The following is a 16,247-nucleotide window of genomic DNA, read 5'->3' as shown; positions in this document are numbered from 1 at the left end:
TAGCTATGGGCAGCCAGAAGCCCGCTTATGATTGGCCACTTCCGTGATTCAGCCGAGATGCTCAGTGGCCGCGGTCCCGAGTGGTACAGCATTTCCTCCTGGCAACAGCCCGAGCCGGCGCTCATAGGCTGAGAAGATTGATGTGCCCGGACTTCGGGGCGGTTTTAGCGCGTGCTCATTGGCTGTTGGAGGCTGATAGCGGCCCTCGGATTGGTTGAGTCTGTGGGCGCTGTGCGGCTGCGCAGAGGCCGACTTGCGAGGAGGCGGGGCTTCGCCCTTAGCCGGGTGGAAAAGCAGTAGGATCGGCTAGTGGCGGCAGCAGCAGCCGGGCCTTAGCCTTGCCGGGGCGGTGCGGTTTAGGTGAGAACCATAGAGTTTTGGAATCCTTTAGGTTTGTTGCTGCTATGGCCGTGACCGTGAGCTCCGGTGGGGGAGGGGCAGATGGGAGGAGCCTTCGGCGTGAGTGATAGGCATGGCCCTCAGCCAACGGGAGCAGGAGGTTCTAAAATGGGTCCTGACATTGGTCCTTTCCAATCTCTTATGGCCAATGGACGTCGGGAAGGGGGGCGGGTGTACTGGACCTTATTTTCTTCTTCCTGCGGCCGGGACCCACTCGCCTAGGCGGCGGGGCCGGGAGGAGCCCGGTGTGTCTGCGGTGAGGTTTGGGGGCCTTGGGAGTGGGGGGCTACCTTGGGAGCGATACCCGCGGGAGCGGCTGCGAGGGGCGGGGGTGGGAGCTCGAAGGGGCTGTTAGCAATAGCTACCTTTATTGAGTGGTTAAGCACCGGGCCTAGTGCTTAGCGTTTCGCTTGCATCATCTGAGTTAATCACAGCAACCCTGCAGGGCAGGGAGGTCGGGATCCCCATATCACAGGTGGGGAAACTGAGACTCGGGCAATTCACACAGCCAAGGTCACACAGCTAATAAATGGCAGAGACCGGGTATGTATTCAGAGTTGTTTTGACTCCGGAGCCCGTGCTCTTAAACCACTAGGCTTTGTTGCTGGATGGGGGAAGGAAGGTGTCTGGGAACAGGAGGTTTCCCCAGGGAGTAGATTGGGGGAAGGGAATCCTAGGGTTGAAGAAAGGGAATGAGCAACCGAGGTGAGGACGAGGAAATCAGTTACTCACCAGTTACTGAGTGCCTACTTTGTGCCAGGCATTGTTCTAGGTTCTAGGCATACAAAAATGAATAAGGCCAGAGGCGAATGAAGCCCAATTAGGGGCTTCCAAGGCCCAGGTGAACACTCCCACTGTGTTCATCTGATTATATGTTTTTGTAAAATTTAGAAAAGTAAGATATTTTGTATTCTTTTTTTTAAAAAAGAGGGTACTCAAAATTGAATAAGCTTCCAATTCCCTCACGCTTGAGTCTGCCCTTCCAAAGGATTTAGTCTAGGTGGAGATTATGATGTCGGCAGCGTAGTGTAATGGAAGGAGCACTAGTAGTGCATTACACGACTGTGGGCAAATTTCCTGGTATGTAAAGCAGAGATAACAGTATACCTGCCATGCAAAGTTTTGGCAAGGTGCATGAAAAGCGTGTGGCCAGGAACACGCTATTTTCGGTGAAGTGGAAGCCTGAGAGATGCGGATAGTGGTGCTGTTTTCTTTCCTACCTTACACAGTTTTGCTCCATGCTGTCTTCCCAGTCTGCTACTAGATTGCTGGTAGGTTGGAGGCAGTTTTCTCTTTTCTGAGCTCTCCAGCTCTCAAGGGGACTCTTGGAGGTGAACTGGCCTGGCTTTGGGGCCCAGATTGGGGGAGTTCAGTAGAGGAAAGGACATACGGTTTTTGCTTCTAAACTGGCTCCTTTTAGCTGGTATGCTTGGTTCTTATTCAGTTGAAATAGTCTATTGTGTTACCAGACAATGGGGATGCACCCATTTAGCTGAAGGCCTCTTCTAAAAACAAAGTGTTTATACTTTACCCTCTCCAGTCAGTCAGAAAGTTTGCCCTGGATTGCCAGTTTATTGCCTGTTTCAGTTTTGTCCTTGGAGTTCTGGGTACAGTGCCATTGAATTAGTCTGTAGCTTGACTTCATGAGGTACTGCTGAGACTGCCTTTTGGTTTAGCCGTGAGAACAATTTCGCTTGAGGGTTTTAAAATCATGGCTCATGCTACTAATATCAGAGTACTTATTAACCCTTAAACTGTGTGATTTTGTAGCCAAGTAACTTTTCTTAGGAGTCTAGAATCCTGTTTTAAAGCTGTGCCCTAGAAGGGAGTCCGTAGGTTGCTTTTTAAAATCTGGTTGTAGTATATTATGTTTAATACTCTGAGAAGCAATTAGCAAGGTGTGAATAAGGGAGCAACTTGAAAAGATAAGGGTAAAATATGGGCAGGGCAGCTGTATTGTTAGATAGGGCCAACAACTAAATAATTAGTTTCCCTTTGTTAGCTGAAACAGTGTCTCCAATTAAATGAGATATGAATACATGAAATTTTGGTACATCAGGTTCTTTTGAACAGAGCCTTTCCTATCTGTATTTCTTGTTCATCTAAATAACTTATCTAGAGGCAGATTCCAGGTATGAGGATTTAATGCTTCTTCAGAACTTCTACATCATCTACTATTTTCAGCACTGACATTCCCAGCATTTAGCTTTAGTTACATTTTATATAATTTTATGTTCTTACTGTGTTTCTTCAGATTGCTCTCTGACCAAGTGACCTCAAAAAAGAGGGAAAATGGCTTCTGAATCTGAAACCCTGAATCCTAGTGCTCGAATAATGACTTTTTATCCAACCATGGAGGAGTTCCGGAATTTCAGCCGATACATTGCCTACATTGAATCTCAAGGAGCTCATCGGGCTGGGCTTGCCAAGGTGAGGGGTGGGACCATTCAGCAGGGCTGTTGTGACAGAGGGTAGCAGTAAGACTTTTCCTAAATGAAGGGTGGAAGCACTGAACCTTACTGAAAGCCAGGCAGGGTGATCAGTTAAGTGTATGCTGTCCTATTTGCAAGTTAATTCCTTTCGTTAACATCTGAAGCATCTCTCTTTTAGGTGGGAGGAGAACTGCTTGGGATCTTGAAAAGGAAGGTGAAGAGCCAGTGTCTCAGGGTCAGCTGCTGTGGTGCTTCCATCCTCGTGGTGGGGATGGAGGCTGTAGTGTTTTGTTTTGTTTTTTAAATCTTTTACACATGTTGATTTTTTTTTTTACTATTTGTACAAGAGTTGTGATTTTATTCTCTTTTTATTTTCTTATTTTTCTTTTTGCTGAGGAAGACTGGCCCTGGGCTAACATCCGTGCCCATCTTCCTCTACTTTATATGGGACGCCGCCGCAGCATGGCCTGACAAGCAGAGCGTCAGTGCGCTCCCAGGATCCGAACCTGCGAACCCTGAGCCACGGAAGCAGAGCGCGCGCACTTAACCGCTCCGCCACCGGGCCTGCCCGGCTTTAGTATTTTCATCTGTGACCAAGTGCTTATGCCATCCAGCTTCTCTTGTTTTCCTTTCAGTCTCAGCCAGCACTCTGATAGTAATTTGGCTTCCCACGTGGACTTTCTGTTAGATTGCGAGAGAATCATCTCTTCAGCCTCTTCTCTTGATGCCCACATAAGATACGAGGCTGAGAACAAGTCTTACTCACCTGAGGTCATTGCAACTAGGCAGCTAGTTGGTGGCAGAACTGGATCACTGTGACTTGCTGAGTCTGGGTGAACGTGGTTCAATCAAGTAACTTGGGTAAAATTGACTGTGAGGTTGGATAGCAGCCTACACGCTTCTGCACGCTGCCCGGCTTGCCAGGTTTCTGATCTGTCTCTTTGTTTCTTGTGTTTCCTACAGGTTGTTCCTCCAAAGGAGTGGAAGCCACGAGCGTCCTATGATGATATTGATGATCTGGTCATTCCTGCTCCCATCCAACAGCTGGTGACTGGGCAGTCTGGCCTCTTTACTCAGTACAACATACAGAAGAAAGCCATGACTGTTCGAGAGTTCCGCAAGATAGCCAACAGTGATAAGTGAGTGGAAACACGTTTCTTCCTTTTACCTGTCACAGCATCTAGTACCTAACGTCTCGTCCTCACAGCTGTCTCCAAAACCACACTGTCCTACTGAAGAACAGTTTCCCACCTCTATCTTCTGTCTCCCTTTCTGACCTTTCTATTTTCATGTCCCCTCCTCTCAGTACTGTGTCACAGTCTAAATTTGTCCATATTCTTACGTAAAGTAATCCCATTGTTTTTCCATCAAAAGTAGAATCATTTTCTGACTCTGATAAGTTGCAAAGGAGAAGGTTGGAGTTGGTTCAAAAGGAGCTTTTGCCAGATGTATTGATACCACTTGCTTCTCAGAAAGTGGCCTTAGCAGTTTACATTAATCTCTTCCTTCTGTCTTTAATCATCCTCAGACTCCTCACTACCCATCAAGCTGCTATCTCATTTCCTTTTTGACATTAACAAAGTGTGGATAAACTACCAAGTTGGTTGCTGTTCTCTATCACTCCATTCTTCCTCATCTGTACCTGCTTGTCTCTGTTAGAAGCGTCTTTTGTTTAGGCCTGCTGTTTTCAGTTGTCTTTCTCTGCTGTTTTTAATACTCAGCTCTCATTTGACTTCAGGTTTACAGAGCGTGAATTTCATGTTTCCCTCATCGGCTCTGACTGCTCCTTCTTAATCCTCTTCCTTGGATCTTCTCCCTTGCCATGTTACTCCTTAATTCTGAGTTTCCACAAGGGATTCCTCCCTTTTCCCTTGCTGTTTTTTCTGAGCCGTTTTGATCTACACACATCTTGATTTCAGCCAGTCAGACGTGTTGTGTCTTCCCTGTGAATGAGCCCGGAGCTGGATCTTGAGCTTGTCATTCTTCACTTTTGGGGGCGTGACTTCATGCACTTTATCATCTCTCGCTCTCACGTCAGATCTCACTCTTTATTTCTATGCTTTGCCTTCTTTTCCTTTGACTTATCACAATTCTAAATGTAGTTTTCCAGTTTTATCGACAGCTGTTAAAACATCTATATTGCTGGCCAACCTGCTGCCTGATGAGAGAATTTATGTAAAAGCGTGTTGAAGAAGTGTGGCTTGCTCTGCAGCTGAAAGGCTGTGTCGGCTTTTATGTCTGGTTTCTAGCTATGCACTGGGCCAACTACACCTGCTTGCTGTTTCACATGGGGTTCCACCAGGGGCCTCAGCCTCCTGCGTCACCTTCTCTTCTTGTCAGCAGATGGTAGGCCTTTTCTTTTTTCAGGGTACTTCATTTCCTTTTAAATTAACCAGTCATATGTCTTAGCCTTTCATCTGAAATACAACAAATTCTTACGCTTGGTTTCTGTCTGCATGGTCACCAGCTTTAAGAAAACTCAGTAGGTAAAAATCTAAATTTATAAAGCAGACCAGTTGGAGGTAGAAGTGTTATATTTATCTTTCAAGGGGAACTCGAGAGTTCTAAACTATATTATTCATTAAGTTGACATTAAAATGTAAGGCAGTATTTAAAGTAAGATTTTTTTACTCATCCTATTATCTCCACACAATTTCATTTTGGTCTTTGCTTCCACTCTTTATCCATTCATAATATTCTTTGCCATTTTACTTACAGGTATCCATTAGTTTTTCCGCTTAATATATGTTTTCAAATACCTATACACATTACTCTTTTTAAATTGCTGCCTAATAATTTTTAAGTGGTTTGAATTTTTTTAAAGTTTTTCTTTTTTTTGGAGTAAGTTCTCTGTATGTGATTATTGAGCTAAAGAGTATAGGTGTTTTTAATGGCTTTATATATAGATATGATAGATATAGTATATGCGTGTGTGTATATATATGTATATACATATATATATGTATATATTGCCCTAAATAGAACGTTTGATGTACAAAAATGTATGTTTATATTTTTAAGAATATATTTTTAGGCACGATTATTTGTTGAGTGTTGCCCACTGCATAGGGTGCTGGGAATGGAGCAGTGACAATACAGATGAGTCCTCCTGTTGCTCCTTCCTTGACACTAGTGCAGGGAAGTGAATGCTATTCCAGGGCCTCAGCTTTTCTTTCCTTTTTTTTTTTTTTCTTGAGGAAGATCAGCCCTGAGCTAACATCCATGCTAATCCTCCTCTTTTTGCTGAGGAAGACCGGCTCTGAGCTAACATCTATTGCCAGTCCTCCTCCTTTTTTTTCCTCCCAAAGCCCCAGTAGACAGTTGTATGTCATAGTTGCACATCCTTCTAGTTGCTGTATGTGGGACACGGCCTCAGCATGGCCGGACAAGCGGTGCATCGGTGCGCACCCGGGATCCGAACCTGGGCCACCAGTAGCGGAGTGCGTGCACTTAACCGCTAAGCCACGGGGCCGGCCCCCTCAGCTTTTCATATACTGGCGAGTTTGGGTTGTCTGGGGATATACAAGGATTTGTGGTTCTTGGTTCTCACAAGTTTCTCCCTGGGTGGCCAGGCCACTCCTGACTCCAGCAGGGTATAGATTTAGTAGCGTCTCTTGAAAGAGTTGAGGAAATCATGCTTCTTAAGGAAAATGGGCTGACATCTGCATGTACATTACCTTCCTGGGGCCCTGAGCTTATGGAAGGGATATTGAGGGCATTCCTTTGTATTGGAGCTTTGAAGGCCAGGGTTAGTCCCTGTTCATTTGAAATGTCTTGCCTTCCCTGGAACAGGGGGTTGTGTCCTGTGCTGTTGATAATGCCTGAGGAATTTAGTCCCTTGTAAGCAGTTAACACTTTTTTTCCTTTTGAAAGGTACTGCACCCCACGCTATAGTGAGTTTGAAGAGCTGGAGCGGAAGTACTGGAAAAACCTCACATTCAATCCCCCAATCTATGGTGCCGATGTGAACGGCACTCTCTATGAAAAGGTGAGACTCACTGAGAACGCTAACATTTTTGTAATTTTGTAATGTCGTACCGTTGTTATATGCCCTGCACTTAGTCGGCGCCTACAGCTGCTTGCTGAATGGGTGGATGAATGGAGGAGTGACCCACCACCAGCTGATGTGCAGTGCTCACCTGATTGTGGGTGTTTTTACGTGTGACTGCATTTTGTTTCTCCCCCTCTCCATGTGAATTGGGTGATGTGGTGTTCTTTGCAAGGGCTGTCAGAATAGTCTGTGGGTGGTAACTGATGAGTTCGTAAAAGGGTGGGATCACAGTAAATGAAATGGTGGCGAGAGGCAGTATAGTTTCTGCAGAAAAAGATCACTGACTAATCTAATGAAAGGGGCATATATCTAAGAAGAGAAATGTATTGAGAGTTTCAAAACCTTCAAACAAGATTATGTAGCAAAAGCTGTTTTAACAAATTGCATCAGCTTGGGATGTAGTGCTTTTTGGCATAAAGAACTGCTTTAGATATGGTACAAGGAAGGACTATTTGGGACTGTTTTTGAATGATTAAAAAATCTGGAGCCGGCCCCGTGGCGTAGCGGTTAAGTGCGCGCTCCACTGCTGGCAGCCTGGGTTCGGATCCCACCAAGGCACCGCTTGTCAGGCCATGCTGTGGCAGCGTCCCATATAAGAGTGGAGGAAGGTGGGCACGGATGTTAGCACAGGGCCAGTCTTCCTCAGCAAAAAGAGGAGGATTGGCATGGATGTTAGCTCAGGGCTGGTCTTCCTCACAAAAAAAAAAAAAATTCTGTAGGGCGTTTGCAGAATTAATCACTCAGCTTAAATTTAATGTTTTTTTAAATTGTTAGAAGGAGTTGAAAAAGTGGATTCCACGTTTGTTGATGATGGTTTTTTTGGGTGGTCAGAAGTGAAGCTTATAGACATGAATGGCAGGAAGATATTCTAAGGGTCTGGGATGAGGAGGTACAAAAACAGGGCATAATAATCCAGAATGTGCTTATAGGAGGCGGGCTCCTAGCTGATCATTACAACTCAGGGAAAGGATTTGGGTGACTTTTGTAGACTTTTTACTAAAGAAAAGACTTTTTACTGCCCAGTGGAAATTGGGGCTAGTTTTGACAATATTCCACATCTTTGTTAGAGATGACAGCTCACTTGTGACCTCCTCAGTGGTTTGTAGGTTCAGAGCCTCAGTTGACATTCAGTGTAACTTGCCTCAGTCATTTCCTTTGTAGCATGTTGATGAGTGGAATATTGGCCGGCTGAAAACAATCCTGGACTTGGTGGAAAAGGAGAGTGGGATCACCATTGAGGGTGTGAACACCCCATACCTGTACTTCGGCATGTGGAAGACGTCCTTTGCCTGGCACACCGAAGACATGGACCTATACAGCATCAATTACCTGCACTTTGGAGAACCTAAGTCCTGGTAAAGTCAGCCTGCGGTTGGCACTGGGGCTTCTCATACAGAGCAGGGCTTCTCAGCTTTGATGGAAATGCCTCGGGATCTTGTTAAAATGCAGGTTCTGGTTTGGTAGGCTTGGGGTGGGACTGGCATTTTACATTTTAAACAGACTTTGAAGTGATTACACGCTGGGGGAAGCTCTGGTGCTCAGACTACGTTTTGAGGAGCAAGGTTGTAGAGGGGAGGGCAGTTCATTCCATTGTATGAAGCATGAGTTGGTTGAGATACTGAGAACCATGGAGGCTCTTCCAGGCTACCCCACTGCTTTCTAATTTCTTTTTTTTTAAAGAAGGAGCTACCTCTTTTTTTTTTTTTTTTAAACTTTATTTATTTTGACCCCCAAAGCCTCCGTAGATAGTTGTACGTCATAGTTGCGCATCCTTCTAGTTGCTGTATGTGGGACGCGGCCTCAGCATGGCTAGAGAAGCGGTGCGTCGGTGCGCACCCCGGATCCGAACCCAGGCCAGTAGCAGAGGGCGCGCGCTCAACCGCTAAGCCACGGGGCTGGCCCTCTAATTTCTTTTTCTGAACAGGCCTGAGGCATTTCTTAGAGGCAGACTTCCAAGAGTGGAGTCACTCCTTCAGATGGTAGAAAGTTTTCTTTTCCCCATGGAAAAAATATTTGGTGAGCAGCAGTGTCTGCTTAACCCAAGAGGGGATGCAAGGCTGCTCCACAGATCTTCTTGCTCTCTAGGAGGCTCTGTCTCACTGGGGAGACAGATTTATTCTCCCTTCTCTCTCTCTGCTGATCCATCTCTCAGTCTCCGCATTTTAGTGAAGGTGCTATATTCAACAACAGTGACTAAGACAGATGAGGTACCTAACCTCACACAGATAGGAGACTGGTCAGGAGATAGAAAGTAGAAAGTGTGAGAAAATAATACAGTCTGAGAAAAGCTCTGATGGAGACTGTAGGTCTACATGGGAAAGAGTACATGAGGGGTGGGGTGGGGATTAGAGAAGGCTTCCCTGGAAGAGGTGACAACTAAGCTGAGGCCTGACAAATGGGTGGGCTGATGGTGGGTTCAGGGGAGGGAGACTGATTGACGTGTCCAGGTGGTGGGAACAACATGTGCAAAGATCCTAAATTAAGAGAGATCATGAGGTCTTTAGTTACTAAAGGAAGTCCATTGTGGTTTGGGTGCTGTGCACAAGGATGGAAGTGAGTGAGAAGGCCAGAGGGGACACCGTGGGCTGGGTCGTGGGGAGTTGTGGAAACTGTATCCATCTTCATTTCCTTTTCCAGCATCTTCAGCCGCATCCTTTCTCAGGGGTTTTCCTTTCTTCTTTCAAATGCTTTCTAGTTTCTTATCTTATGGGGAACAACCTTTTGAGCCTGTGATTACCCCTTAGCTACTGTCCCATTTCCTTCTTTAGATGGCTAGACTTCTAGAATCTGTAAATGTGGCTTTGGTGTCTTTGCTATGTTTACTCCAAAGTTCCCTGAAATTGGGTTTCCCTTCTCGTGTCAAAAGAAGGTTTTCTGGTTATTACATACACTCTTGAGGTCATCTGAAGTGAGACCTCCAGAGACGACTGTGCAAGGTTGCCTGATGGATCCCAAAATCCTTTAGGTGACAAACGTTTTCCTCAACTCATCTGTTTTGTTTCGTAATGAAGCTGTTTGGGATGGGAAGTTTTTGTTGTGGGATAATCTTTAGAATTGATTAGAAAGGTTAAAATAGGCTTACTGTGAGTTTCAGAATATAAAGTTTTGCAAAAGTTATAAACAGTCTTACGTGTTTTTCTTTTTTCTTTCATTTTTATGAAGGCAATTCCTGTGGTGTCTAGATACTCTACCAGGTGGAGCAGTAGTTATTGGGTAATTAGTGTCGCTGTTAAGGAGATGAAGGGAAAGTGGGCTTATCAGTAGATATGGAGTCAGCTCTCTTAAGTGTCTAATCCATTTTCATCTTGTTTTCCATTCTTTCTGTGTCCTATTCTGGTTAGGCCTTTCAGGCTCTGCCAGGAGCACTTTAAAGCTATCTTCCTTATTTTTTTTGTTTTATTTTATTGCACGAACGACATTATAAAGGAGAGTAACATTGAGTGCATACTATAAATCCTGACTCATGGTAAATATTCAGTAAATGTTAAATGAATGAATATGAAAGAAAAATTCATTCGTACTTCTATGTGGGCGCCCCACCCCTCTGCCCAAACAGCCTAGTATTTCATTTCTCCAGATTCCTTTCTAGTGTTTGTGGTTGAGAAGTTGAAAAATCTGATATTTCAAGCTGTTTTGAGAGTAGCCACGGGCCCTGTAGCCCCTGTGCTGTCCTCTGCTCAGCGTGCAATGCTTTCATGTGATTGCAGGTACTCCGTTCCCCCCGAGCACGGAAAGCGGTTGGAGCGCCTCGCCAAAGGTACTGCGTGTCTCCCACGGCTGGGTCAGACCCTCTACGAGCCGCACTCATCGCTCTGTAATGTCTGTTCTCTGTGCTCAGATTCTTACGTGCCCTTTCTCAGGCCTGCAGGTGGGGGGTGAGCCAGCCTACCAGATCGGTTATCCTAGCAGAGCAACTAAAATCAGAGCCTCTCCCCACTGTGTCCCGGGAAGGGACTTAATAATTCCTCTGAGACTGTCTTTGCCTCAGTTTTATCAAGCATGGGTTTTATTTGACCAGGGATAGTATACCAGTCATAGTAGGTCTGGTTCTTCTGTCAAAAACCCAAATATTAAAGTCCAAATTAAATTATTTTATGCTTTGGTTCTTTAAGTGGACTTCGATAGATTTATGCCTCTGTTGAGCTTATTTCAAGGGAGCTCGAGTAGTCTGTGCTGTAGATGTGTTACTAACAAAACGTTGAGGATGCAGCTGAAGGGAGAAAGATCCTCAATGGTTTCAAAGCTCTTTATGAGAACGAGAGGCGGCTTGGGGGATCTCAGTTCCCCGAACAGAATTTGATTCCCCATGTAACAGCCTACCTGAGAGAGAGCCCAGAGGCTCACTGTGGAGTCTTAGAATTGGGCTGAAGCTGGAAGGATCCGTGGAGATCATCTAGGTGATTCATCGTCCCGTTGTCCAGATGAGAGGCACATGTGCGAAGTGCCGCTGGGGTTACAGAGCTGCTCTGGAGCAGGATGTTAACCAGTGCCCATTTCAATTAAACAGGCTTCTTCCCAGGGAGTGCTCAAAGCTGCGAGGCTTTTCTGCGCCATAAGATGACCTTGATTTCCCCTTTGATGCTGAAGAAGTATGGAATTCCCTTTGACAAGGTGAGCTGATGTTACATACGGAAGCCGTTAGGCTTACCCGGAAACCACCCTTTCTGGTCAGTTGCACAGGAGCTTTATTCTAGTTCATCCCTCTGTACCAGGTGAGGTCCAGAGCTAACCCGTGTAACCCTTTGATCCAAGGGTATTACAGGTGGGGTTACTGTATCTTCCTGGTACCAGAGGAGAGTCAAATCTCCATGAGGGGTATTAACTTGGGAGAATGGTTAATTATATTCATGGCGTCTGATATGTTAGGGCTTTGCATTTTACAGAAGACACTCAGACCCCAGTGGTTTTATGACTTGTCGTTGGTTGCTCAGCTGTGGCAGAGGGCGCTGAGTCCCAGCGCTGTAGACTTCTGCCTCTCGATGCAGCTGCTTCAAGTCTGCTCTTGTTCAGGTGACTCAGGAGGCTGGAGAATTCATGATCACTTTCCCTTATGGTTACCATGCCGGCTTTAATCACGGTTTCAACTGTGCGGAGTCTACCAACTTTGCTACCCGGCGGTGGATAGAGTATGGCAAACAGGCCGTGCTGGTGAGTCAGCCTGATTTCTCTCTGTAACACCACGACTGAAAATGTCTGAGCAAGTTCTTGTTAGATACACTGGCTGGCGGTTAGAACATTTTTTTGAAGTGCTGGAATTCAGAAACAGTGCTTGGGAATGTGCAATAGTGCCAACATCTTATGTTCATAAAGAATGTTTAAAAATTTGTTCAGGGGCCGGGCCGGTGGCGTAGCAATTAAGTTCACGTGTCCCGCTTTGGTGGCCTGGGGTTCACCTATTTGGATCCTGGGTGTGGACTTACTCACCGCTCATCAAGCCGTGCTGAGGCGGGGTCCCACGTAGGAGAGCTACAACTCTACCACTATGATACACAACTACGTGCTGGGGCTTTAGGGAGAAAAAAGAAAGAAAAAGAGGAAGATTGGCAATAGATGTTAGCGCAGGGCCGATCTTCCTCAAAAAAAATTTTTTTCAGATTTGGGACATATAAAGTGAAGTTTCCATGCTTAAGTCTATTAGGCATTAAAACCATACCCATACACATTGATATTTCTTGCTTTAGCCACTCGGGATTTCTCTGTTGAGAAATTCTTAGGGGCTTACTTTTACTTCAGGGTAGCAGCAGGGCTGGCCCTTTGAGCAGGAGTAGACTTGCGTGTATGGCCATGGCTTGGATAGACATCAAAGGGAAGGTGGGCGTTCCCCATGCAGGTCTAGGCGCAGAGCTGCGTCTCCTAGGGTGCTCCATGCCCTGGTTAGTGCCCGGGTGACTCACCCCACCATGCGTTCTCTACCCTTTTTTCCCTGCTTCCCTCCATGTTTGAAGGCTCTGCAAGGGCACTGTGCCTTCGGCCTGTGAACCCAAACAGTGGGGCTTTAACCTGTCTGTGTCTTTTTCCACTTGGAGGGAGGAGATGGGGTGTGGGGGTCAGGCGGAGGCAGTTAACGTGTGCTCACCTGGAGCTCTTCCGGTTCCTTGTGACAGTGCTCCTGTAGAAAGGACATGGTGAAGATCTCCATGGACGTGTTTGTGAGGAAGTTCCAGCCAGAAAGGTACAAACTTTGGAAAGCTGGGAAAGACAGCACAGTTATCGACCACACTCTGCCCACACCAGAAGCCGCCGAGTTTCTTGAGAGTGAACTGCCCCCAAGAGCCATGAACGAGGAAGAGTGTCCAGAGGAGGACATGGAAGAGGTCGAGGATGGAGAGGAGGGTGCCCTGAAAAGAAGGTGACCCAGCAGCCTCTGGACCCAGCTGTTGGAGGGAGGGATGTGTGGGCAGCTCCCCATTACCTGCTGAGAGGCTGTTTCTAAGTGGGGTGTTTGAGCCACAGCTGGGGGAATTTTCTTCTTGGTAAAACTCCAGGATCTCTGAGTAAGGGCAGTGAGGCCCTTCCTTGTGGCTCTTACCCAGGAACAATAGCACCTCTCAGTGGGCCTGTAGTCTGTTGGAGTGAGGGTCACGTATGTGTGAGGGCATGGCTCCCTCTGAGCCAGAAAAGTCACATTTTCTCATTGTCTTATGAGAGATTTCCCTTTAAAAGTAGGGTGTGGTGGCGGGAAGGAGACTCCCAACGGCAGGGGAGGGTGTGACGGAAGCTGGCCAGTGTCGTCGCTGTCTGAGCCAGAGGGTCTGTCCTCTGAGGAGAGTGTATCCTGGGCCGTGTGGGGAAGAAAGGAGGACATGTAGAGGGTACCTGCTGTGTGTCAGGTGCTCTGCCAGGCACTCTGCACACCTGTTCTTCAGCCTCACATCAGATCTGTGAGGGGGGTGGTGATGCCTCTTATTTTCCATTTGATGGAATGGGGTCCAAGAGGTGAAGTCCCTTGTCTCAGGGCCCACAAATAAGAGGTGGCACTGAGTGTGACCGGGCCTGACAGGCTCTGGCCACTCGTTTTGGGGTGTGTGTGGTGTGTGTGGATGTGTTGGTGTAAGTGGATGTATTTGTGGGCTCTTAAAAGGTTTGCCCTCGTCCTTGCAGCCTAGCCAAGCACCGTATAGGGACGAAGAGGCACCGTGTTTGTCTTGAAATACCACAGGAGGTGAGTCAGAGCGAGCTCTTCCCCAAGGAGGAGCTGAGTTCCGGACAGTACGACCTGACAGAGTGCCAGGCTGCCCTCGCCCCCGTGAGGCCCACCCATAGCTCTGTGCGGCAAGTCGAGGATGGTCTCACCTTCCCAGGTTAGTTGGTTATGGCATTTTTTCCCACGACCCTAACTAATACTATTCTGTGTTAGATGCCGTGTTGAGTGCAGGGTCACAGATACAAAAAAGGGGAGAGACAGATCTTTGAGCAGATAGCGTCATTGGACTGTGAGAAGGGCTTTGGTTAGGGACCCACAGGGCAGACGAGGGACGTAAGGGAAGGTCCCCTCTGCCTGGTGAGGGGTCAGGGAAACACGAAGGTTTTGGTGAAGTGACGATAAATCAGCTCTTATAAGACAGGTAGGAATTTTCCAGGCAGACAGAGAGAGTTGGGGGACATAGAAAGGGCATCCCTGAGGGGAGTAGCAGGGCAAAGACATGGCGGTGGGAAATGACACGAGCTATTTAAGTGGGAGTGGTTTCCTGTAATTTGAATGTAGGGTGGGACGGGTAGGAGACAGGCATGTGACCAGGAGATGAGGCTAGAGAAGTGGGCGCGAGGTGATCTGGGGCCTGCTGGCCATCTTCGAGTTTGCTCACTTGGAGGCTGAGGAGCCACTTATATTTTAGAAAGGGAGTGGTGTGGTCAGATACCGAGTTAGAGCCGTCACTCGGATGGTTGTTGAGGGTGGGTTTGTTGGGGAGGGACTGTATCAGTCTTGAAGAATCTCTGCATGGACGGTACCTTGGCATGTCTGCTGAGAGCCAGCACTGTGGACTTGGACCCTGGGGCCGGGCTGCCTTCTGTCTAGCAGATTTTCTAGCCTGGGGTCACCAGGTCTCTGCTCAGCTCAGGCCTTCATTTCCTGCAGGAGACTTCTGAGGAAGTGGCAGCTGCCACTTACTGAGTGTCTGCTCTGTGCCACTCTATACTCCCATCATATACACAGCAATCATATTTAAGAACCCTGGAGAATTACAGAGGATGAAACTGGAGGCCCAGAGAGGCTAAGCAGTTAGCCCCAGGTCACACAGTGAGCCTGTAGGTGACAGAGCCAGAATCTGAAGCCAGGCCTCACTTGCTGCCCACGTTTTTTGTGCTTTGCCACTCTGCCTTCACCAGGTTCAGGTGTGCAGGAAGAGGTTGGCTCCATCCAATGTGTGTGTGTGTTTCAGATTATTCTGACTCCAGTGAAGTCAAATTTGAAGAGCTTAAAAATGTCAAACTAGAAGAGGAAGATGAAGAGGATGAGGAGGAACCAGAAGCAGCTGCCTTGGACCTTTCTGTGAATCCTGCTTCTATAGGGGGACACCTTGTCTTCGGTCCCAAAAAGAAATCATCTTCCAGCCTGGGCTCCAGTTCTTCACAGGATTCTGTATCTTCCGATTCAGAAACCAGTGAGCCTCTGTCCTGCCGAGCCCAAGGGCAAACGGGAGTTCTCACCGTGCACAGCTATGCCAGAGGGGATGGCAGGGTTGCCGTGGGAGAGCTCTGCATGAGGAAGAAAGGGAGCGCCCCAAGAGGTGTGAGCGAGCAGGAGCTGGCAGAGGTATGGGCTCTGGGCAGTGACCGGGGGCAGGAGCGGCCCTGGAAGGGATCCTATGGAGGGGAAGTGGTTCTGGAGGGTGGGGTGCTGCGGGGTCCAGGATGGCGCGAGAGACCCTCGGGATGGGCTTCCCATCTGCAGTTGTGTCCAGCAGAAAGCCAGGTGACATTGGCCTTCTTCCAGCTTGTTCTTTGCTGGGAGTTCTTTTGTCTCTGTGTGACTCTTGATCTGAAAAATAGTAGCCTTAGTGACAGCGGCGGGTCTTCAGCCAAGCTGGATGCATCCTCTGACCCTCCTTGCCTTGCAGGCATGAGGGTTAAAGTTCGTGGTGGTTGCAGCCCCGATGGTTGAGGGTTGGGATGAGAAGGCCTTTCTAACCTAAAATTCAAGGGTGTTTTTCCTACAAATTATGACTGCCCTGTAGACTCCCATGAGAATTCCCCCCCCACCCCCCACCCCCAAACATTCTTCATCTTCTGGTCTAACACTGTTGATTGAGCATCCTTTTGGAGACCAGGATGAATTCCCAGGATGTTTATTCAGGCTTCTCCCTAGAACATATGCCATCACCAAAGGCTATGTTTCTGTTTGTTTTCTGTAAAAGGCTCTTGGT

At 47.3% G+C, this 16,247-nt stretch overlaps 1 protein-coding gene across 3 annotated transcripts in view; it reads left to right on the top strand.

Moving 5' to 3' along the window:
• The first annotated feature begins 255 nt into the window (after positions 1-255).
• KDM4A (lysine demethylase 4A) overlaps positions 256-16,247 on the top strand; it is a 43,341-nt gene continuing 27,349 nt past the window's right edge. Inside the window, exons 1-11 of one of the 3 annotated variants that reach the window (XM_004441977.2) lie at positions 256-360; positions 2,654-2,829; positions 3,795-3,970; positions 6,705-6,819; positions 8,044-8,237; positions 10,590-10,639; positions 11,390-11,493; positions 11,893-12,030; positions 12,987-13,231; positions 13,984-14,183; positions 15,264-15,637. In XM_004441977.2, the coding sequence (XP_004442034.1) occupies positions 2,692-2,829; positions 3,795-3,970; positions 6,705-6,819; positions 8,044-8,237; positions 10,590-10,639; positions 11,390-11,493; positions 11,893-12,030; positions 12,987-13,231; positions 13,984-14,183; positions 15,264-15,637 (1,734 nt within the window). In that variant the 5' untranslated portion in view covers positions 256-360; positions 2,654-2,691. Of the gene's footprint in view, positions 392-566; positions 656-2,653; positions 2,830-3,794; positions 3,971-6,704; positions 6,820-8,043; positions 8,238-10,589; positions 10,640-11,389; positions 11,494-11,892; positions 12,031-12,986; positions 13,232-13,983; positions 14,184-15,263; positions 15,638-16,247 lie in introns of those variants that run through there. The other 2 variants (XM_087446097.1, XM_087446096.1) reach the window with 2 other exon arrangements.

Source organism: Ceratotherium simum, chromosome 22, assembly GCF_057802395.1.
Source record: "Ceratotherium simum simum isolate JZ-2026a chromosome 22, ASM5780239v1, whole genome shotgun sequence".
Lineage (NCBI taxonomy): Eukaryota > Metazoa > Chordata > Mammalia > Perissodactyla > Rhinocerotidae > Ceratotherium > Ceratotherium simum.
The sequence above is the reverse complement of the archived record's forward strand: the minus strand, read 5'-3'. Positions and strand labels throughout refer to the sequence as shown.